Source organism: Protopterus annectens, chromosome 3.part0, assembly GCF_019279795.1.
Source record: "Protopterus annectens isolate FY-2018-M chromosome 3.part0, PAN1.0, whole genome shotgun sequence".
Lineage (NCBI taxonomy): Eukaryota > Metazoa > Chordata > Ceratodontiformes > Protopteridae > Protopterus > Protopterus annectens.
The window spans coordinates 96603904-96628030 of record NC_056731.1 but is presented as its reverse complement, the minus strand read 5'-3'; the positions used below and the strand labels follow the sequence as shown (position 1 = coordinate 96628030).

The 24127-nt window shown below is 44.0% G+C and overlaps 1 protein-coding gene across 1 annotated transcript in view; it reads right to left on the bottom strand.

The window, feature by feature from the left end:
* The window catches only part of PITRM1 (pitrilysin metallopeptidase 1), a 1418909-nt gene that overhangs the window by 344992 nt on the left and 1049790 nt on the right, over window positions 1-24127 (bottom strand). The window contains exon 22 of the mRNA XM_044064598.1: window positions 11032-11103. Within this exon, the coding sequence (XP_043920533.1) occupies window positions 11032-11103 (72 nt within the window). The remainder of the gene's footprint in view (window positions 1-11031; window positions 11104-24127) is intronic.

The window sequence follows — 24127 nt, the reverse complement described above, 5'->3', positions numbered from 1 at the left end:
ATATCACCTACTTAGAGGCGATCTCTGCTTGACTTACAAAGCCATGTCTGACCCAGCTCTGTTAGAAATGCTACATCTAAAGCTATCCCAATTCCTCCACACCACATGCTCCAGAGACCTCAACCTCATAACCACAATCAACAGAATGTACTGAAGGGACAGGTTCATAACCCAGAGACTGCCCATGTTATGGAATAGACTTCCCATACATGTCAAGCAGAGCACCTCGCTGACCCTCCTCAAGAGAAATCTTGATGAGTGGATGGGAAATAGAAAATTCACCCTGGGGATAACTCCAGTGGCTCTACTCGACAGAGGCACTGGGAACTAAGGTTGTGTGGCACGATGCCAGGGTAATCGTATGGCTAGGCTTGTAAGGGCCCCAGGGCCATTAACCTAGTACACAACTATGAACTTAAAACCCATACTTTTTCCTTGATAATTTTTAATCAAACTTCTTACAATTTTTTTTCATGCAAGTATACAAATACCACTTTCATTTCCTCTCTGTTTTTAGCCACTAGTACTACTATATTACATTTACTTTTTCCATTTCTTCATTAATCCCTTTTACTACACAACTCATGACTATTACAAACAAAAAGCTACAATTCGGACATCCTTGTTTTAAACCTCTGTTCATCTCACTTTCTTCAGTTAACCAACCATTTACTAGAATCCTGACTTTAGTACTTTAATATATTGACTTGCATACTTTTTTTTTACTTATGTACTACAATTATATTATTCCACCACCGGCCATAAAATTTCGTGCTCTACTGAATCAAATGCTTTATTTATATCAGTCACCATTAATTTTACTTATTTTTGTTGTTTCTTAATATTATCCACCATTTCCCTAATTATCATTAATAATTTTTGGCTTCCTTTTCCTTTGAAACCATAAATGCCTTCTTCCATTACATAATGCAATTCATGTTCTAATCTTTTTTGATAAATAGCTTATAATCACTATTATTCAACATTATTGGCCTGGCCTCCCAACTTTTAATTTCATTATTCTCCTTTCCTTTCCATATAAATATCATAACCTCTCTACTTATTTCTACATAATAAATATCATTATTTATCATTATTTAACCATTCATTAAATACTTCTATCAAAATTTCTTTCTGACGATGCACTAAATTCTTTTACACAAGATCTCCACTGCTACTTCCTTTATTACCTTTTCTAAATTCATCGCTGTAATTTGTTTTTCCAATTCTTTATTCATTTCTAATGCAAAATGATTTACACTCCTATTATTTTTTTCTTTTGTTTCTTTTTTTTTTTACAATCTCTTCAACATACTTCACTACAATGCTCTCTTTCAACTTCTCCATCTTCACCTTCATCTAAAATCACAAGAAAAATATATAATTACTAAGGTGTCTAGACAGCCCATAATGGAGTTAGAGTTCCTGGTTACCTCAGAATGACTCTGCTGGTGCTTCTCACCTTCAGCCAATAATATTCTGCAACCCTTCCCAACAGCTCTGGTTGTTTTCTAAAAATCTGCAAGCTTTCCCACCAGCTCTGCTTATTTTCTAAAATCAAAAAAGTACAACTCAGGTAAGTTAAAATCTTTACTGTGTAATACCTTAAACCACCTGTAGTAGGGGACAATGGGATATATACAAATGACTACTTAAGGACATACCAGTTTTATAGCTACATAGGTTCATAAGTTCATACTAGGCTATCTGCCCTACGGCATTTATAAGCCTAGCCAGAATGTGTTTGGCTTTCGCCACCCATTTTAAATTTATTTTGCTATGCCCTTTTTTGAGGTTAGTATACTGTGCCTCTGTCTAACAGTGACACAGAAGTGATACCCGGGGTAAACCTACGATCTCCCATCCACTCATCAAGATTCTTCTTGAAGAGAGTCAATGAGGGACTCTGCCTAACCTGGACTGGGATTTTATTCCAGAGTGAAGGGAGCCTCTGGGTTATGAATCTGTCCCTCCAGCATGTCCTATTTATTTCAGTGCTGAGGTTCCAGTCTCTCGAGCGCGTAGCTTGATGGGATTTGGATTTTCTGAGGTGCAGCATGTCCATTAATTCCAGGTTGGACATGGCTTTATACGTCAGGCACAGATCGCCTCTGAACAGGCGGTATGCCACTGAGTAGAGCTGGAGTTTCTTTAACTGGGCAGCATATGGCATCTGTTTGAGCCCTTTGATCCTCTTGGTGAGGTACTTTTGGGGTCTTTCCAGTTGCTGCAGGTGTCTGGTAAGGTACATCCCAAAAGGGGCATTGTACTTAATTATGGGCCTGATGAGGGATGAGTAAAGAGGCACGATGACCTCCCCTGATCTAGATGTGAATCCCTTCATGATTAGGTGGGCTATATAAAATGTTTTTCTAACCACTTTGGCCACGTGGTTGTCAAATGAGAGATTGCTATCAACTTGGGTCCCCAGGTCCCTAATTACTTCTTCTGTACTTAATGGATTACCACCTATGTGGTAATTTGTGGGCACTTTGTTTTTGCCAAAGGGGATGACTATACACTTTTTGGCATTTAGCTTGAGGTCATGGCTCTGGCACCAGTTGTCTGTTTCTATGAGGCCCTTTTGGAGGATGCTTGTGTCGGCTGGAGAGTCGATTATGGCGCCCAGTTTGCAGTCATCTGCGAACTTGGTCAGCCTCAGTCCTTCAGTGTTGGCCTGTACCTCCAAGAAATATATACCGAACAAGAGAGGTCCCAGGACTGAGCCTTGTGGGACACCACTTGTAACGGGTTTGGAGTCTGACATGGCTCCAGCAATTCTAACCATGTGGGTTCTGTCCTTGAGCCACTTTGCAATCCATCTAGTGACATAGGGGTTTATATTTAAGCTGGTGGGCTTATCTATAATGCCCGAGTGGGGTATTGTATTGAAGGCTTTTGCGAGGTCCAGGTAGGCTGTGTGGACCACCTTCCCCTCGTCAATGGCCTTGGTGACTGTTTCAAAGAAATCAACCAGGTTTAAGAGGCAGGATCTGCCCTTAACAAAGCCGAACTGGGTAGGATCCAGTGTCTGTAGGTCCCCAATATCTTTATTTATGAAGTCCATGATGATCCTTTCCATAGCTTTGCAGACCAAGCTAGTCAGGCTTATGGGGCGATAGTTTCCAGGATCCGTTGAGGCACCACCTTTATGGAGAGGGACCACTGTTGCTGCACGCCACTCTTTGGGCACATATCCTGTAGTAAGGCTGAGATTGAACAGTAGTTTTATGTTTGGGTTTTGCTCTTCTTGAAGTTCATGTAGGACGCAGCCCAGGACACCGTCTGGTCCCATTGTTGCTGTGTTTTTTGCTTTGGAGAGGGCGGCTCTTACCTGAGCATCTGAGATGTCAGGGGGGCAGCACTCTGCTGGGATAGATATTTGCCCTTTTGGTGGGGAGGGGGGAGAGAAGTTTGCGCTGAATCTGTCAGCTAGGATGTTGGCAATGTCTGTGGGTTCAGTGTATTTTTTGTCATTTTGGACTAATTCTGAGCATATCTGGGAATTACCACCCAGGTTCCTAACATAACTAAAGAAAGCCGTGTGATTATCCTTAGTGTCCTGTGCAATTTTTCTCTCGAAGCTGGCCTTAGACAATTTTATGAGTGCCCGTAGTTTTTTGCTAATACTGATCAGTGATGCCTTCCCTTTTTGGGATTTTGCTCTATCATTTAGTAGCTTCCTCCTTCTATTGTATACTTTGTTTATGGCTGGGGTCCACCAGACAGGACGTCTGCCTTTGGAGGATTGGGTCTTGGTTTTATTTGGGATCGATGATCCATGCATTCCTGAAGGTGTTCAAAGAATGCGTTTATAAAGGATTCTGCGGTCTGGGCGTATTTTCCACAGGCCCGGGGCTTTGAAGAATTCCACCTCGGTTTTGAGGAGTGTGAAATTTGCTTTAGAGAAGGTTTTCACTGTGGTTTTCTGGGCAGGGGTGGGGTCGGGATGTGAATATCCAGTAAGATTAGTTTATGGTCTGATCTTACCAGTGAGGGATACACTTCTGGTCTGGAGCATAGAGTCCCCATGTTGGTGATGATCAGGTCCAGTATGTTTTCCCTCTTGTGGGAGTGGTAACAAGTTGTTCCATAGCATTTGAGTTTATAAATTCTAGGAACCTTTGGGCTAGGGTGTTGGAGCTAGAGTAATGCTCCCAGTCTATGTTTGGGTAGTTGAAGTCGCCCAATATAATGGTATTTGGAGAGACCTTCATATTTTCCAGTGTTCTCAGGAAGGCCGAGTGGGGTTCCTGGGTTTGGGAGGGTGGTCTGTAGCAGGCTATAAACTGGAAGGAAGTTTTACCCACTGTTAGTTGCACATGAATAGTCTCTGATGCTTCGTGCTTTGCCACCAACCTGGAGGTGTGGGTATCTTTGATGAATATCGATACTCTCCCTCCTTTTGTGGTTCGGTCCAAGTTTTGGGGCCAAAAAGCATGGTATGAGGTATAACCTGGTAGTGCTGGGGTGCTCTCTGGAGCCCTGAACCAGGTTTCTGTTACTGCACAGATTTCGATGTTCTCCATGATAAGGAGAGTTTCGAGTGTGTGCATCTTGAGGTTTAGACTTCTGGCGTTGAGTAGCATTACTCTTAGTTTCTTATCCCTTGTGATACCTATGGAGGTGGGTTTGTCTTTTGAGCCTTGCCTAAAAAAAGGCACTATGGGGGTAGCAAGAGCCTTTGCCAATATCCGAAAGCCCAGGGGTGACAGGTGCAAGCCGTCCCTAGCTAAGCATCGTGGCTTGTCGAGCATATCATCCCAAGCTGACAGGCATTGGATCCCCTTTGAATGACACCAGTACTTAAGCCAATTGTTGAAATTGATCATCTTGTCTTCATATTGTGGCATCATTCTTGGTGAGGGTAAGATGCTACTCAAGGTCAGGGTCATACCGGCCTGGGCTACATGCTCAGAGAGCTCCTTTATGTCTCTTTTCATGTAGTCCAGGGAGGTACGTCTCAGGTCATTCACACCAGCATGGACAATGACGGAGTCATATTTGTACTTGCCTTGGAGTGACCTGAGTGCTTGTGTTATGTGGCGGATCCTAGCGCCCGACAGGCTGCTCACCATGACCCTCTCCTTGTTCAGCCTGGTGAGGGGAACGTCAGTGTGCCTGACGATAGAGTCACCTATTACAAGTGTATCAGGTGTGTTGTTTAGTCTTAAGGGCTGTGACTGTTCGGCACACTGGCTTTGTGAGATATGTGTTGCACGTGTTTTGTTTTGGGGTAGCGGTTGCTTGGGTGTCTGCTTTGGAGGTCTCTGCTGCTTAGGCAGATCTTTACTTAGAGCCTCTGAGTATGTTTTTGTGTGATTATGTGTTTGGTTTGCCGTCGTGGTAGGTCTATGTGAGACTGGAATTGTAGTGAGTGTAGTTTCCTTCTCCTCCTGACTGGTTATGCCAGTACTGAGTTGAGAGAGCTTAGCCTCCAGTTTGGCTATATGGTTGCATCTCTCACATGTGTTGGAATTTGTTGGGAGGAGGAGAGGGTTGTCTGTGTACATGAGGCAGTTGTAACATTGCCTCAAGATTCCCAGATTCACCAGCTGGACCGGAGAGGAGATTGACAACTGACTTTTGGACATGCTAGAATAATATTGGGAATTCCTTAATAATTGAAAACCAGGGCCAGTGGGGAGTGAGGGTGTAGAGCTTTTAATTTTTAGTGCTGACTTATATAATTGCTTTAGTGAGCAAGTGCCAGGTAACTTAAGTGCAATGTGTTACAGGTAACTTAAATGCAGAAACGACAAACAGTAACTTTCTTTCAAGTGAAACAAGGAAATAAGTACAGTAAGCAATGCAGATATCACTAGTGATCCACAGAAGCTGAGAAGCCGTATTAGGTGGAATTAGCGTTCCAGGGAAATAACAAGCAAACAAACAACAAGCATATAAACAAAGCTAGATTCAGCAGGCCTGGATCTAGTCTAAGCTACAGCAAACAAGGTGTACCAATTTCACTAAGATACAGTTCAAATATTCAGGCACTATAAACCTTTAACCAGAAATTCCCAGCTCAGAAGGGCAGAGTCCAGCCTCTTCTCCCACAAGAGTGCAGACCACAAACCTTCTTTATGTAAAATAACTGGCCTGAAGCCCAAGTGCTTAAACCAGAACTAATACACTTTAAGAATAACAGACACTGGGCTCTCAATCAGCAGTTCCCAACTTAGAAGGATGAAAGCTACCTGTCCTGCCACCACAGTGCATGCCACAAACCTTCCTAATGTAAAACAACTGGTCTGAAGTCCAAGTGCTTAATCCAAAAGACTTAGAATGATAGCTACACTTTAATCAAGTTACTACCAAGCAGTAATAAATACAACTGAATACTTTAGAGAATGCCTGGATTAGTGCTCAAGTTACACAAACAAAGCTAGATCCAGCAGGCCCGAATCCAGTCTATGCCACAGCAAACAAGGCGCACCAACTTCAGTAAGAAGCAGTTCAGATATGCATGCACTATAAGCCTTTAATCAGAAATTCCCAGCTCAGAAGGGCAGAGTCCAGCCTCTCCTCCCACAAGAGTGCAGACCACGAACCCTCTTAATGTAAAATAACTGGCCTGAAAGCCCAAGTGCTTAAACCAGAATTAATACACTTTTAGAATAACAGACACTGAGCCCTCAATCAGCAGTTCCCAACCTAGAAGGATGTAAGCTACCTGTTCTGCCACTACAGTGCAGACCACAAACCCTCTCAGTGCAAAACAACTGGTCCGAAGCCCAAGTGTTTAAACCAAAAGGCTTAGAATGAGTTACACCAAGCAGTAATAAATACAACTGAGTACTTTTACGATGATGCAAAAGTAAAATAAAGTAGGTAGAAACACAAGTACAGTAAAAGCAGATGACATTTTTTTTTTCTGAACTAGTGCTGAGATCAAAGAAACAGATTTGAGTGCTGAAACTAGAAAACTGGCTAGTTATAAGAAAACAAAACTAAGCTAGAAGGCTTCCCTCCAACACAGAAGGGCTTGGAGGCTCAGAAGCCTACAAATAGTCTATACCACTTAACAAGAAAGGCAGGAAACAAGCTTAAATTTTTTTTTCTGTTTCCCAGATGCTCTCTTTGTACACAGTAGGAGTGCCTGAAATCAGAATATGATCTCACTGCACTCAGTTGAGTGAGCAAATGAGATGGGCCCAGAAGGAGTATCCAAACACAAATTTACAAGAGGGGCGGGCAGTTTCAAGGCCACTAAGATTAACACCAAAACAAAAACAGGGAGGGTGGGTGCGACTAACTGAAGAGCAGAGTCAAAACTTCCAGTTCAGTTAATATTCCTGCAACACAGTTAAAATCAATTATTTTTTTGAAAAATAAAGGTGCAGATAAAGGTACTTAAATTCTCTTATACGTCCAGTTGAATACAGCAAGTGCTTAGCCGGCCAAAGCTGAGGTTTTTAAGCAGAAAATATTTCACACTGTACCACTTAAATAGGCAAGGACAGGAAATCAAAGAATGTGGCTACCCCCAAACCTGTAATTACTAGCAAATAACAAAATTCAGCAAACACAGACTAACTTCCAGTTCAGTTAATATTCCTGCAACACAGTTGAAATCAATTTAAATACTGTATTTTTTGAAAAAAAAGGTGCAGATAAAGGTACTTAAATTCTCTTATACGTCCAGTTGAATACAGCAAGTTCTGAGCCGGCCAAAGCTATGGTTTCTGAATGGCCATGGCTTTTTATTGTTTTAAGTATCTGTGGTCCATTCAAAGCAATTAAGTCAAACCCTAGTAGCTGCAGACACGCCTTGTTTCACTGTTGTTCTGAGCTCATCAGTACAGCATAAGTAGATTATTTGGCCATACTTTGCAAATACAAGAGCTTAAAACAAGCCTGATGTCCACATTAAAGAGAGTGCACAATATCCCAAACAACAAGTGTGAAGCACAAAGTGCTGCCTTGTTTTAGCAACAGAAGTGCCTCAAAGAGGAATAGGCACCATACTATCCTAAACTCATGGTAGGTAACTGAGATATGCTCGGCGGCCATGGGATGTGCTTGGGAGCTACCCATAGATGACGAATTTTTAACCAATACCACCTCCTAGTACATGTCAGATGGTGAGAGGGTTGTCTGCACCGGCAATAATAGCACTGCTTCATCCAGCTTGGTTCTATAGAAATAAAGCCATAATTATGGCCAGGATGATATGAATTTGATTAGTGGCTTGGGTGTCAGCAGGGCAGAGATGCATGCCCATTCAAGGGGGGGGGCTAGTGGAGGGTGGGGGGGGGGCAATGCATGGAATGACTGTCAGGCCTAACGCATGGGAGGATCGGTGAGGAGTAGTAGCTTTAAGGCCACAGTGAAAAGGTTCTCCTCTGAACACAGCACACCTCCCAATCCAGCAGCCCAAGATGAAATCAGCATGGTCAAGTTAGGGCTTTGTAAAAAAGATGTCTGATGCATAAAAGCATACATGACACTGCCAGCTTCAGCTCTGTTCCACCTCCACTTTTCATTCTATCTGTGATGGCCTCTGCTTGGAGGATACTAGTCAAATAGCCATGACTTTCCCTAAGTCAGGGCTGTCCCACCTAGGGGTAGTACTAGGTGTGGAAGAAGGCAGCAACAGGAGTGAGACCCAGCAAAACACAATCAAATAGTTGGGGCATGCAAAGAGACCAAAAAAAAAAATGTGTGGCACTGCTTTACATTATGCTTCTCTTCAGGACAGCAGAGGCAGTTCTTGTACAGGTCTGGACTAGTAAGACGGCAGCCACTGTGGCACTCTGCAGGTTTGGACCTAGGCATCAAATGCTGCAGCTTTTCACCAGTTAGTGTTAGGACTGAGACCTATCATGTTATGTTCACCAATCCACTTTCTCCTAATTTTCTACATGGGGTCGGGGTGTCATGTCAACTTGCACCAACTCTCTATTCAGTGTTACTCTCCTGCCTTGTTCAACGCTTGTGCCTGATTGTCGCAGGCCCTCTCATACAATTCATCCACTTCTTTGCTGGACGCCCTTGTTTCCTCTTGCCTTCTTCCTGTCTGTCCCAAATCTTTTTCACTGATTGTCTTCTGTTTTTCTGCACATGTGCTCAACCCACTGTAATCTGTTTTCTTTGACCCTTTCTGCAAATGGAGCTACTCTGGCTTCTGCTCTTAGACCACATGACTGTTAGAAAGGTGCAGGGCTCAAGGGCTAGGTCCTCTTATGTAGGTGCGTAACATGTTATGGCATGTACCAGCAATGAATACGGGAACTTTCAAGAAAAACTCCAAGCTAACTGGTGAAGAGGATGAACAACAGCATAAAACTTCAAGGATGGTCCCAATTTGAGCGTGCTAGTTCAGTTCTGTTTGGGAATGGGGAAGAGAGCAACGACATTATACGAATGTCAACATATGACTTTATGAACCTAAGTCTCTCTAACGGGCAAGTCTTTTGAGAGAGAGATATGGGGTGGGTTCCTCATCCTACTCAGTTTCAGAAACAAAGCTCTGTATCATCAGATTCACCCTCAAAGGAAGACTCTGAAGGGCAGAGAGGCACTCATCTAAAACAGCACAGCCTCTTCTCAAGTGATATAAAATGCATCGAGTGAAAGGTGTCTGGCAGACACTGTTGGTCAAACACTGCGTACCAGTGAAAGGGCTGCACAGGGCCTTATGCTGGTGTCAAACTATGCTCCACAAGGGTGCTCTCCAACAACGAAGAGGAAATATCCCATCAGACCTTAAACAATATATATACACATCCAGTGTTACGAATGCATCACCAGACCTATGAGGGATGGATGTCTCCTTTAAACCAGCTGAAAGACCTTTCTCTAACTGGCAGGTGGTGAAAACAGAATACCTCCCACGACAAAGTCTTACCACCAAAACTTACTTGCTGGATTCAAAGCCTCATTCTGCATAAGAATGTCAGCTGTAGTGGACCTTGGAACTTGCTTACAAACATGGGTGCGCAGAGGGCACCTCTCCTGCTCCATTCAGTAACATCAGACAGTGATAGGTGCAATCCTGATCTATCGCTACTTGAGAGACAGAACAAACAATGTGAGGGAATAAAAGTCTCTAACCTTTGTCTAGTCAGAAAATCCTTTAATGTCTGTGTTCACTTTGACAGCACAGGATCATGCAAGGGGACCCTTCTGACAATTTGTATACTGGTTACCCTCCAAATCACCATCTTGTTTGACTTACCGCAGAACACTAGCTTCTCAAGCCTCTTCAGTCAAGATGCACTGCAACACTCTTCTACATTGTGTACTTTCCATCAAAGCAGTGCAGAGTGGCCCTTAGCTAGTGAACTTGCAACTGTGGGAACACTTTGAAAGCCTAAGCTTTTTAGACACTGAACGTGTGGACTTTCTAATAGCACATGTTGAGATTCAAATCAAAACTGTATTATTGGCAGGAAAGAACTGGAAGATCAAAATGGCGTGTGTTTACCTTTCTAGCTCAGCATGTGCCATCATGACATGCAGCTGGACAGGTGTGCTTGCCTACCCCAAACAAAGTTATCACAAAACTCTAGAACTGTGATGAGGTGGGGATACCTAAAGGAAAACCTCAGCAGTTATCCCCACTGCAAAGGACTTTCAAAGACCAATATGAAGACACCCACTACGGAATTTCAGGGTGTTCTATTTTCTGTTCTGATAACTAAAAAAAAATTCTGCACAAGTGTGAGGATAGTGCGCTTGCTAAAGAACTGTTTTCTAGTGCTGATCTTAAACAGCAAACTCAGTCAAAACCAATAAGCTGATATTCACACAAGATCTCTTGTTACTTTTGATGTGAAAAAGGAAGCTGGCTCGTGCTGCAAAAATTTTCACCAAGTCCTCCAAAGGCCAACAAAAACATCTGTTTATAATGGTCAGAAAAATGTGGCACATTATAAGTCTATAAAATTCCTGGTATCTCTTGAACAGACAGTTTGAATATTTACATAATGGGTACTAAGCAATATTTTTTAATTTGTACAAGACATACATTTTTGAAAGTCATATCAACTACTTCAACAGAAAATAAAACAGATTCATACTCACAGATATTAATTTCCTTGTAACTTTAACACCGTAAGTGGCAGAACTTCCAGTATGTGCAGGATTCAAAGGTTTCTATAAAGAGTATACACAGAAAATGTGTTATCAATATTTAAAATGTTTATTGCCTTTTTACAATTCAAGAGCAACTTCAAATGATAAAGCTTTGATCCTAATGGAAACAAAACAAAAACACTAACATTCTGTTGAAATCATACAGAGTCTGTCTATTGCTGAAGCTGAGTACATACATAATAAGGCAGGCTCTGTATTACAGCCAGTAAGTCCTGACTGCAGCTCCAGTAACACTAGTTTAATTAGGAAGTTAGGATTCAACTGAAACTTAGTGAGGATGGATTGCAGTAAATGTCAATGCTGGCTCACCCATTCAGGGGTGGGGGTACTGTAGCAGCATAGTCCTGCTGCATAAATGCTACCATTCAGGGAAGCATGTTTGTTTGATCGAACAATGTATGACTTGCTTTGGCAAAGTGCTTGTTGGCCATCAGTTGGAGAGGAGAATAGCGTAACAGGAATATCCAAAAGCACACAGAAGATGGTGCCACACTAGGACACTCATGAATTCTATACCAGTCAATCAAGGTTTAGATTTTCAGCCATGTGGCCTGATACTGAGGGAGGAGGGTCTTACAATTACTAAGGAGATTTTGGGCTCAAATATATTACTAAGGTATTGAAAAAGAAACATTTCACAGGGGATCTCTCTGATTTGTGAAGATAAATTACATGACTAATACAAAAATTGTATAGTTTGCTTACTGCTGCAGAGGCAAGGCATCAGTCTGCATAGCCTTTCTAAACACTGGACTTAATCTTATCCAGGAGGCTGAGAATCCTTTCTCAGCCAGAGGAACTGGCACTGTTGACTGATTTAGTTGCTATGGTTGTCATGGTTGAGATAAATTCTCAAAAGAAAGGATATGATGCTATTATATAGCACCACCTGGAGTCTAGTAGACACACATCACACAACTGCTGTAATTAAAAATAAAAAATAAATAAATAAAAATTTGTGACTTAAAGATAAACTGAAATTGTTGAAAATCTTCACCTTGAGTGGAAGAATAAACCTTTTTCCTCCAGTGATCAACCATTTGGGACTCATCCATGAGGAAAAACAGTGATGTGTACAAGTGTTTTTGGCACTGCTGAGCTTGCCTTCATGTTAGTAATTTGGAAAGGCAACAACAGTTTGAAAAGTGTCATGTAAGACTAAGGATTGTCAGACAGGGAATTAGCCACTCATCAGGCAATACAGACAGCATGATGACAAAAAGCCCCACACTGTATCATTCCAGTTACTTGTCTAATGATAACAGTGGGATCAAGTACAAATGCATACAGCTGTAAGGTAGAAAGAGAAATACAACTGCTTAAGGGCATATCATACAGTGCAACCACTAAGTCACCAACATGTAGCATATAGCACGTATAGTAGGACATGCATCGTATAGCACGTATAGTAGGAAATGCATGAGAATAGCACAAAATAAAATATGAAATTAAAGGAATGCATGAGTGTGCCGCATACCTCTCAACTGTCCAGATGTTTGCAGAATGCCCAGATTTTCATCTGATATTTTTGGTCTGTTCCTCATAAAATTTGCGTTTTTCCTCCAAATCAATGAAGATGAAAGTCACTAAATAATGACCTATATTTGAGCTCAGACTTCTTATCCTTCAGAAAATGCAGAATAATGCAAACTGTGTTAGTTGAGCAGCTTTCTGAGTTTATATGAGCAATGTAGACTACAAAACCAAAGGAACCGAAGCCTGTCTACTCATGTTTGAACCCTGTATCACACATATGCCTTTTTATAGAGCTATTAGCAGTTAAGAAAACCATCACACTTGGCTAGTATTCAGAGATCAATTTGAACATGAAAAAAGAAACAAGACTGTTTCTACTAATGTTTGAAACTTGCATCTTTCACATGCTTTCTACAGAAGCTAGGGCATTTGTGTCATAAAATCATTGCACTTAGCTAGCATTTAGAAATCGGCACAAAATAAAATATGAAATGAAATTAACTAAAAACTCTTGTTTACCAATGTTTTAACTTTGCACTGCTCAAATGCTTTCCTGCAGGGTATTAGCAAGTCAAGTCATAACACTGCTGAAAAGCTAGTTTCTCTGAGGATAAAAAGGACAGTTGAAACTAATGAATGACTCAGTGAGAGCTGTTGTGAGTACAACTGCAATTTGAGAAGGAATCTGCCTAACACCTCTGAAGCTTCCTGTAAGTACCCTCCCCCAACCCCTGCAGCCATAGTTGGGACATGCCCAGAAAGACAGACTGAAAATGTAAACAAAGACCAGAATCAAAACAAAAAAATCCCTGGGATTGTCCCTTTAAGATGCAAGACATACCTTTCCAGTGCTACATATTAGCTGTTCTCCACAGAGAGGAAATAACGTTATCAGATGCCTTCTGAGCTGCTTCTCAGGTCCTGAACAGTTTGTAGTGTACAAAAGATTGCCCTAGGAAGATGTGTACAAAGTTCTATATTTTCTTATAAAGCAGATGGGACCAGATAACTTGCTCATGCAGTGGCAGGCTATCTGTGTGGCCAGTGAACCCAGGCCAAAGGAAGGGCTATTCAGGTGAGGGAGGGAGTAAAAATCAGGCATTTTTCAGGCTCTCCTGGCTGAAATATGTGACTAGTCATGGTTGCCATGACACCTGGTAAACAAAGGACCTTGCAAGACATAGCAACCACGTAGCAGAGATGAAGGGAGAGAAACGATCACTCATGCACAGTGTGTGGAAGTGTTAGCTGTGCAAAACTGATGCTGATGCATGGTGCTCCTTTTATAGAGGGATCTTAACCGACCACCAAAGAATGACAGTTCCAGAACCCTGTGCATTCTACTCATAATGCAAACGTGCTGCCTACTGCATGCATAACAGACAGAAGGTTCTACCATTCAAGAAGTGAGAAGTTTGGATGCCAGCCTGACAAAGTAAAACATCTACAATCACAGGTAAGAAACAATATCAGTATTCTAGGTGAAAGGAGGGGGTAGTAGTAAGCTGAATGATCTCAGACACTAAGTAGTGTAAAGAGAAACATAAAAATAAAGTAGATGGAAACTTGTCTTTAGTCAAGTTTGAGAAACCCAACAATCTCTTGAAATGGTCAAAAAAAGAAGTTATGTACTCACCATAACGTTCCATCTGAGTAGCATAGCCGGCCTTAGGCATAGGCCAACTAGGCGGCTGCCTAGGGCACCAGTCTAGTAGGGGTACTTTTCCAGTATTTATTTGGTGTAGGTAGACCAGGATGGGGGCACCGGGTGGTAGGGGGTGCCATGGAACCCTTTTGCCTAGGGCACCAGTTGATCTAAGGCCGCTCCTGCTGAGGAGTTATACTTCATTTTTCTGCAACCTGTGGGGTATACGGATTCGTATCGGATCCGAGCCGGCAACTTTTTTTCTAGCATCTGCTCCAAGCTCCTCCCCTTACCCATAATGCCCTACATCTCCTATCTTCCCTCAGATCGAGTTTGCTGCAATTAAAAACATAAGCAACTCAACCCAATAAACCAATCCTAAAAAGACAGGACAAGGTCTGGGGGACAGAGGGAGGGAATGTTGCAGAAAAATGAAGTATAACTACTCAGATGGAACATTATGGTGAGTACATAACTTCTTTATCTTAAGTAGTTAACTTCATTTTATCTGCAACCTGTGGGACAGAGTCCCCAGCTACTCCAATCCTGGGAGGCTCTTATGGAAGGATATTCCTGAGCACCGCAGAGCCAAAGGATGCTCTAACCCCTCAAAATCAGATCTAATTTGTAATGGGAAATGAAGGTATGTGAATTGGCCCAGGTCGCTGCTGCACAAACATCATCCAAAGGCACCCTAGACCAAAAAGCAGCAGAAGTCACCATGGACCTGGTAGAGTGAGCCTTAACAATACCAGGAGGAGACAAACCTTTTCCTTTGTAGGCATGTGAAATACAAAGAGTGATCCATCTGGCCAAAGAAACTTTAGAAATAGCTTTTCCCATAAATGCTTTGGAAAAGGAAACAAACAATTGGTCAGTCTTGCGGAAAGACTTCGTTCTATGAAGGTAAAAACGAACCTGCCTATGAACATCTAACAAATGGAGTTTGTATTCGCCTTTATTTTGGAAGTTAGGAATGAAAACGCGCAGATTATTGGACTGGTTTATGTTTGCTTCAGATGCCACTTTAGGTAAGAAGGAAGGGTTAGTACAGAGTGAGACCCTATCCTTATAGAAGACATTATACGGAGGCATGGCAGACAGAGCTTGAAGCTCAGAAACCCTCGTAGCAGATGTAATGGCGACTAGGAAAGCGGTCTTCCAGGACAAAAATTTCAAATCCACCGAAGCTGCAGGTTTGAACGGAGGAACCAGCAATGCCTGTAAAACAAAAGTAAGGTTCCAAGGAGGCACTGAATCCTTGACAGGCGGCTGTAGCAGAAAAGTACCTTTAAGAAAAGCCTTACACAGCCAAGAAGAGACTAAGGCCATGTTGTCTTCACCAACGTGAAAACTGGAAATGGCTGCCAATTGTACTTTCACTGTGGAGGAACTAGCTCCTTGCTGAAAGATACTAGACAGGAAGTCCAACACCGCTGGGACAGGGGCTGCAAAGGGATCTATTTTTCTCTGTGAAGCCCAAATGGAAAAGCGCTTCCATTTACTGCAATAAAGTTTCCTAGTGGAGTCTTTAAGAGAAGCCACAAGAATGGATTTTACCGGGGATGAAAGACCGGGAGTCCTGGCAATTAACAGAACTGGAGCAACCAAGCTGTCAGCTTGAGGCTGCCCAGATCGGGCAGACGTGCCCCCGACGGATGGGAAATTAGATCTGAGCAGGGATCCAGAACCCACGGGGGAGCTACGAGATGAGACCAAAGGAATGGGAACCAAACCTGATGAGGCCAGAACAAGACAATGAGGATCACTTTGCACCATAGTCGGCAAACTTTCTGAAGAAACTTCGGAATGAGTAGCAATGGTGGATAAGCATACAGAAGCCCGGGGGGGGGCAAGCATGGACTAGAGCGTCTCTGGAGATTTCCCCTGGTGAGAGAATCAGAGTGAAGAACTCGCTGCACTTCGCATTGGAAGGAGATGTGAAGAGATCGCAGCAAGGCTGACCCCATGCAAGGAAGATCTCCTCTGCTACTGACTGTTTCAGAGACCACTCATAAGGCATCAGAAAGGCCTGACTCAATCTGTCTGCTAAAATGTTGGAGCACCCCAGAATGTGCGTTGCTATCAGAAACCGACCGGTGGAGATGGCCATTCCCACACTCTCATGGCCTCACGACATAGAGGGTAGGATCTGGTTCCCCCCTGCTTATTGATATACCAGACAACCGACATGTTGTCTGACTGAATTGCAATCAATCCGAGAGGGAGGACTGTGTGAAAGGCTTCCAACGCTAAAAGCACTGCCCTCATCTCTAGAGCATTTATGTGCAACTTGTTCTCTGACTGGGACCACGTGCTTTGGACTGTCCTTCCTGAACAGTGCCCCCCCCCCCACCCGAGTTGGGAGGTGTCCGTGGTCACTGTGGCTTGGACTGGAGATGATGCGAAGGGGCGTCCTTTTGATATCTCCAGTGAACTTAACCACCAAAGAAGAGATGTCCTGCAGACGGGACTGATCTTGATCGGAAATTCCATGGGCAGGTCTAGCCAAGACCTTTGAACAGCCAGAGTCCATTGAAGAACCTGCATGTGAAGGCACGCACAAGGAAGAATCGATATGGTGGCAGCCATGGAGCCCAGAGCCCGGAGAACCTCACTCGCCTTTGTAGACTTGGAGTTCCCTATCTGAGCTATGTGGCACCTCAGGTGTAGGATCCTGTCTGGAGTTAAGAATACCTTCATCTGCAAAGTGTCTAGCCATGCCCCAATGAAGTCTAGAACTTGTACTGGTTGCAAATGGGATTTGTGAACAATGACTGTAACTCCAAGTAGATCAGCCAACCGAATGAAATAATCACGGGCCAGACACAATTGATGCTTGTTGGGCGCAGCGAAGAGCCAGTCATCCAGGTATGGAAAAGTACAGTTTTGTACCTACCATAAATGTAGATGTCCGATAGGTATGCATCTGCAGTCATAACATGTGGGTTGTCCTGCCTCAGGCAGCCCTCGGTCGGCCCGATTCCAAAGTCTGGGTCTGGCCTCGGCTGATGTCGCACTTCACCCGACGTCATAGCTCCTGGGGTATAAAGGCATCAGCCGATGCCATTTTCCTCAGTGTTTCTTGCCCCAGATGCCAGGTGCCCTCTAGGAAGGCTAAATTTGGATAAATGTTGAAAATTCCAAACAGTAGCAAACAAAATATATATACATATATACATACAAACAAATACACCATAATAGATTCCCCCAGCTAGCTGAAAGAGGGGTAAGCACCCTAGGAATACCACAGAGGGGAAGGAGGGTGGGTAATCCTGACTGCAGATGCATACCTATCGGACATCTACATTTATGGTAGGTACAAAACTGTACTATGTCCTTCAAGGATGCATCTGCAGTCATAACATGTGGGAAGAATACCATAGCCAAACTGGGGGAGGAGGTACTAAGATAATGATGGTGTAGTTAAGATCCCCTGTAACACTGCAGTTGTAAAGCCTGCTCGGGATCTGGAGTATAAAGGTAGGTTGTAATGCTTGGCAAATGTATGCACGGAGCTTCAAGTAGCAGCTTCTAAAATGTCCTTGGTAGCCACCCCTCGTAGGAAAGCTGTAGTGGTGGCCGTGGCTCTTGTGGAGTGAGGCCTGATATTTTCAGGAGTTGTCTTTCCATGAAAAGAGTAGCAGAATCGAATGCAATTTCCTATCCATTTTGAAACTGTTTGGATATTGCTTTTCCTTGCACTCCAGTTGCATATGCTACAAAAAGTTGGTCAGTTTTTCTGCTGGTTTTAGTTCTGTCCAGATAGTAGCGTAGTTGTCTGTGCACATCCAGGGTGTGCAATAGTTTTTCCCCCCTGTTCTGTGGGTTAGGGAAGAACGTAGGTAAATGAATAGCTTGGTTCAAGGATACCCTGGATACCACCTTTGGCATGAAAGTAAGATTGGTTCTCAGAGACACTCTATCCTGGTGAAAGATAAGGAAAGGCTGTACTGCCATTAATGCCTGTAACTCTGATACCCTTCTTGCAGAAGTGATTGCCAGAAGGAAGGCAGTTTTCCAAGATAAGAACTGTAAGTCTGCTGATGCAGCTGGTTCAAAAGGGGGAAATGTTAATTTTTCCAGCACAAAATTGAGATCCCATGCAGGTAGAGGTGGTTTCCTTGGAGGTTTTACATTTTTGATCCCTCTTAGAAATTGTCTGAGGAGAGGATGAGAGAAGATAGGAGGATCCATGTTGTACTCTGCTGAAATTGCTGAAGCATGAATCTTAATGGACGAATAGGACAGGCCATTGTGGAACAGTTCTGCTAAGTATTCTAGGATGTGTGCTAGGTTTGCAATCATGACATCTGTTCCCTTTGATGCACTCCAAATGATGAATCCCTTCCATTTGGCTGAGTATGTTTTCCTTGTGGAGGGTCTGCGAGCCTCCAGGATAATGTCCTTGACTCTCTGAGATAAAGCAGGCTGGTTTTGTTTTATGCAATTTTCCATGCGGTTAGCTGCAGAGTTTTCAAGTTTGGATGCAGGGTCATGTAGTTGTTCTGTGTTAGAAGTAAAGGCCATAGAGGTAGAGGCCATGGGTTCATCCGAGACATGCTTCTCAGTAGTGGATACCAATGTTGTCTTGGCCAGTCTGGAGCTATCAGAATTACCTTTGGTTGTTCCTCCCTGATCTTCAGTAGAACTTTGTACATCAATGGGAGAGGTGGGAAGGCATAAACTGTCAGGGCCTTCCAGCTGAAAGAAAGGGAGTCCACCCTCCAGGCTTGTGGGTGGTATTCTCTTGAGCAGAATTTGTTCAGTTGGTGGTTGAGTGGGGAGGCGAACAGGTCTACTTCTGGCAATCCCCAGGTCTTTGTTATGGTTTTGAAGATATCTGGATGCAGCATCCATTCGTGAGCATCCGTGGTAGTTCTGCTTAATTTGTCTGCTAGTATATTCTCTTTTCCTGGTACAAATTTGGCCTGCAGTTGAATGTTGAGATTCAGGCCTAGGTTCCACAGCTCCATTGCCATCTGGCATAAAGGGTAGGAGTGCGTGCCTCCCTGTTTGTTGATGTACCACATGACTGTGGTATTGTCCGTCCTTATCAGCAGGGGTCCTTGCTGAAGGAATGATTTAAATGCCTCTATTGCATGCTTCACTGCCAGCATCTCCTTTAGATTTATGTGTAGATTCAGCTGGTCTTGGGACCATAGGCCTTGGATACACTTGTCTTCCATGTGTGCGCCCCAGCCTAGGTCTGAGGCGTCCGTGGTGATGGTCTGCCTTGGTTGTGGTTCGTGGAAAGGCAACCCTCTGTTGGTCTTGCAGGCCTGAGCCCACCACAGGAATTCCTTTTTCAGGAATGGTATGATTGGTATCATGGTTTCTAGACTGTGTCTGTGCTGAGACCATACATTTCTCAGGTACCATTGTAATTTCCTCATATGCAGTCTGGCATGTGGTATCAAGATTATGCAGGATGCCATGTAACCCAGGGCCTGCAGGACTTTCCTTGCAGTAAGCTGAGTTTGCCTTGTCAATGCCGTGAAGTAGACTGGAAGTTGTTTTTGTTTTTCTTCTGTGAGAAAAGCCATCTGAGTTATTGTGTCCAGTTCTGCACCCAAAAATGTTATCCTTTGAGATGGCACTAGTCTTGACTTTTGTATGTTGACTGTGTATCCCAAAGCTTGTAGCAGTTGTATGACATAGGCCAAATCCTTTATTATTTTTGTCTTGTTGTCTGCTTGTATTAGGCAGTCGTCCAGGTATGGGTAGATTTGAATTCCTGAAGCCTGCAATGTGCAATTACTGATGCCAGGCATTTCGTGAATACTCTGGGCGCAGTAGATAAGCCAAAGGGCAATGCTGAGAATTGATAATGCTCTGATCCTGCAAGAAATCTGAAGTGTCTTCTGCAATCTGGTCGTATAGGGACGTGCAGGTATGCCTCCTTGAGATCTAGAGTCACCAGCCAAGACTCCTTGCCCAACATGGGAAGAAGTTGCTGTAGGGTCAGCATCTTGAATTTTGGTACAATGAGATATGTGTTCAGTGCGGACAAGTCGAGAATAGGCCTCCATTGAGTTTCTTTTCTTGGTACAAGGAATAGTCTGGAGTAAAATCCTTGGCCTTGTTCCATAGATGGTACCTTTTCTATTGCTCTCATCCTTAGTAAGTTGATGACCTGTTTTAGAGCCTCTGTCTTTTGGCTTGGTGGAAGGTTTGGCATTCCTCTCTTTTTTGGTAAAGTGTGGAAGTGAAACCTGTAGCCTTTGTCTATTGTTTGCAAAGTCCATTTGTCTCCTGTGATGCAATGCCAGTTTTTTGAAAATAAAGCTAACTTTCCGCCCAAGGGTGCTTGTAATTGTTCCCTGGTAGGCGGAATCAGAGTCGAGTCATTGTGTCTGTCCTGTGGAAGTGGTTGCAGTCGCAGATGTGGAGGCACTCCTCTGGTTGTCAGGTTGCCACTGACGGCCCCTGTAAGCACCCCCTGATTGAACTCTGCCTCTTGGGCGTCTATTTCTGCCTCTCTGTGCTCTGGTGGTGTCTGGAAAGGACCAATTGTTTGAAGGCCAATTTCTGCTGAACCTCGGAGGTTGGACCTGCAGAAAATTCTTGACTGTTTGCACAGATTTTGCCTTTTCTTCCACTTTCTTTAGTACCTCCTGTGCAGGGGAGCCAAATAAACTTTGTTTCTCCATAGGAGCATCTAGGAGTTTAGATTTTACATGGTCTGGTAAGGATTGCTCTTTTAGCCAGGCATGCCTTCGAATCACTGCTCCAGTCATAGCTGATCTAAATGAAGCCTCCAGTGCATCATAGCCGCATTTTAAAAAATGATTACTGACCTGCTGAGAATTGTGTACCAACTCCTGAAGGGACTTACGGTCTAAAGGTTCAGGAGAGGAAAGCTTTTTATTTAGCTGATCTAACAAAAATTCCTGGTACTGTATCATGTGAAATTGACAGTTTAAAGCCCTGGCAGAAAGAGTAGCAGATGTATAAACTTTTTTACCCCATCTCTCTAATGTTCTTGATTCTCTTTCAGAGGGTAGGGGGTTTTTGGCAGAGGCAGCTGCAACACCCTTGGGACCCTGAGAAATGGTTTCTGGGTCTACAGCGTGGACCTTGTACAAGTGGAAATGAGAATCCGGGACCCTGTAATATCTGTCACGTTTGGCAGGGGCCAGGGGAAGAGAATCAGGGGCTGAAAAGGCATCATTGTATGCATCATCAACTGAAAGAACAGGTGGTATGGCTAGAGGCCTATGCTGTGGTAAGTGTAAAAAAGTCCTTAGCCTTTTCCTAGAATCAGAAAAGTCCTGACCCTGCCATTGGAAATGTTCCCTCATTGAATGTAGAGTTTCCCCAAATGAAAATTCTTCTGGAGGGGAGGCAGAAGGAATGGAGTCTTCTGCATCCGAATCCTCATAAGGTGAGTATGGGCCTTCCTGATGGTCTGATACATCTGATCCATCCAAGGAATAGTCAGAGGAAAGAGGTTCAGGGGATTCAGTCCTAGGCCTTTTTTCAGGAGGGGGTTGTGAGGCCCTGTCTGGGTGAGGTTGGGATCCCCTGATCAAAGAAATAAGGTCCTCAGCAAGGCTGAGAATTTGAGAACTTGAGGAAGGCCTGTGAGGTGGAGCTTTTGTAGGTAAGGCCTTGGGAAGTTTAGCTGCTTTAGCCCTGGAGAAGGCCTTAATGGACATAGAAGCAGGGCGTCTAGCTGCCCCACGTGCAGGAGTAGAAATGTCCAACGGAATGGTGTCGGACAATTCTAGTGTGCCTGCTTCCTCGGTAGGAATTTCTGTGGCCGACTCCGCCGGGGCCTCTGAGGCCTCGGTCGTCGAAGGCCTGCTTGCAGCCGGAGAAAGAACCGAGGACTCGGTTCCAGCCGAAACCGAGACACTCACGGTAGGCCTAACAGTGGTTTCAGCCGAAACCGCGGGCCGCGAGTGTCGGTCCTTTTCCTTGCGTTTTTTAGCTAAATGAGTAGTCGGAGTCTCCGACGGCATTTTATATGCAAAAGTGGGACCAAAAAACTCTTCTGCAAACTCCGACCGACGTCTAAGTGTCCGTCGGTTGAAGGAGGCACAGGCTAAACAAGCTGATACGTCGTGGTCTGGGCCTAAGCAAGGAAGGCAGTAAGAGTGGAGATCCTTATGAGGTATTTGTTTCCCACAAGTTAAACAATTATTTACTTTTTCTGACATCGGCTAAGGCAAGAAAGAGTCCCCAACAGGATTCTTAGCTTTTTAGAAGTCTTCGGTAGCTGAAATCTCTGGATCTGACCGACCGGCACTTGCGAACAGCTTCTGCTTCGGGCACCGCGCGGCAAGAAAGACGGAGGAAAATGGCGTCGGCTGATGCCGTTATACCCCAGGAGCTATGACGTCGGGTGAAGTGCGACATCAGCCGAGGCCAGACCCAGACTTTGGAATCGGGCCGACCGAGGGCTGCCTGAGGCAGGACAACCCACATGTTATGACTGCAGATGCATCCTTGAAGGACATCACCTGAATACCCTGAAGCCTCAGGTGAGCCGCTACAACTGCCATTACCTTGGTGAACACCCTGGGGGCTTTGGTGAGACCAAAGGGTAGGGCTCTGAAAGTACAGTTTTGTACCTACCATAAATGTAGATGTTCGAGTGCTCATACAGATGCAGTCATTACAGATGGGTTATCCTGCCGTCAGACGGGTCCTCGGTCGGCTGAATTCCAAAGTCTAGGTCCGGCGTCGGTTGTCGTCGCTTCTTCCCTGACGTCAGTGCGGCAGGGGTATAAGAGAGGCAGCCGACGCCATTTTCTTCAGTTTTTCTTGCCCCAGATGTCAGGTGCCCCCAGAAGGAAGGCAAAACATAATGTTGTGCAAACATGCAATACAGATAAATCAAAAAAAGTACAGTTTTGTACCTACCATAAATGTAGATGTTCGAGTGCTCATACAGCTGCAGTCATAACAGATGGGTTATCCTGCCGTCAGGCGGGTCCTCGGTCGGCTGAATTCCAAAGTCTAGGTCTAGCGTTGGTTGTCGTTGCTTCTTCCCTGACGTCAGTGCGGCAGGGGTATAAAAGAGGCAGCCAATGCCATTTTCTTCAGTTTTTCTTGCCCCAGATGTCAGGTGCCCCCAGAAGGAAGGCAAACATAATGTTATGCAAAAATGCAATGTTGATAAATCAAAAAACAGTAGTTGCAAGCAAATACACCATAAAAGAATACCCCAAAAAGGTTATATGAAAAGTGTTTGTCATAAGGCCTGTCCTAAGAGGGGATGGAGGGAGGGATACCTGGACTGCAGCTGTATGAGCACTCAAACATCTACATTTATGGTAGGTAGAAAACTGTACTATGTTCATCGTGCATACAGCTGCAGTCATAACAGATGGGTAGAATCCCAAAGCTAAGTAAGGGTGGCAGGCACTAAGTGGAACTAGGAGGGGCTAGGATGCCCTGCAGGACTGCTGTGGCAAAGCCCACTCTAGATTTAGAGTATAGTGGGAGATGATAGTGCTTCGAGAAAGTGTGCACTGAACTCCAGGTGGCTGCTTCCAAAATGTCCTTGGTAGGGACCCCCTGAGGAAGGCTGCAGAGGTAGCTGTGGCTCTGATGGAGCGGGATCTGATGCATGCAGGCACAGTTTTTCCATGAAATGAGTAACAAAAGCGTATGCAGTGGGCTATCCATTTTGAAATTGTCTGTTTGGAAATAGCCTTTCCTTGAGCACCTGCAGCATAGGACACAAAGAGTTGCTCTGATTTCCTGAATGGCTTTGTCCTGTCCAAATAATAACGAAGTTGTCTGTGAATGTCCAAGGAATGTAGTAGTCTTTCCCCTTTGTTTTGTGGATTGGGGTAAAAGGTAGGTAAGTGGATAGTCTGATTCAAAGCTACACTGGATACTACCTTTGGCATAAAGGTAGGGTTGGTTCATAAGGAAACTCTGTCCTGA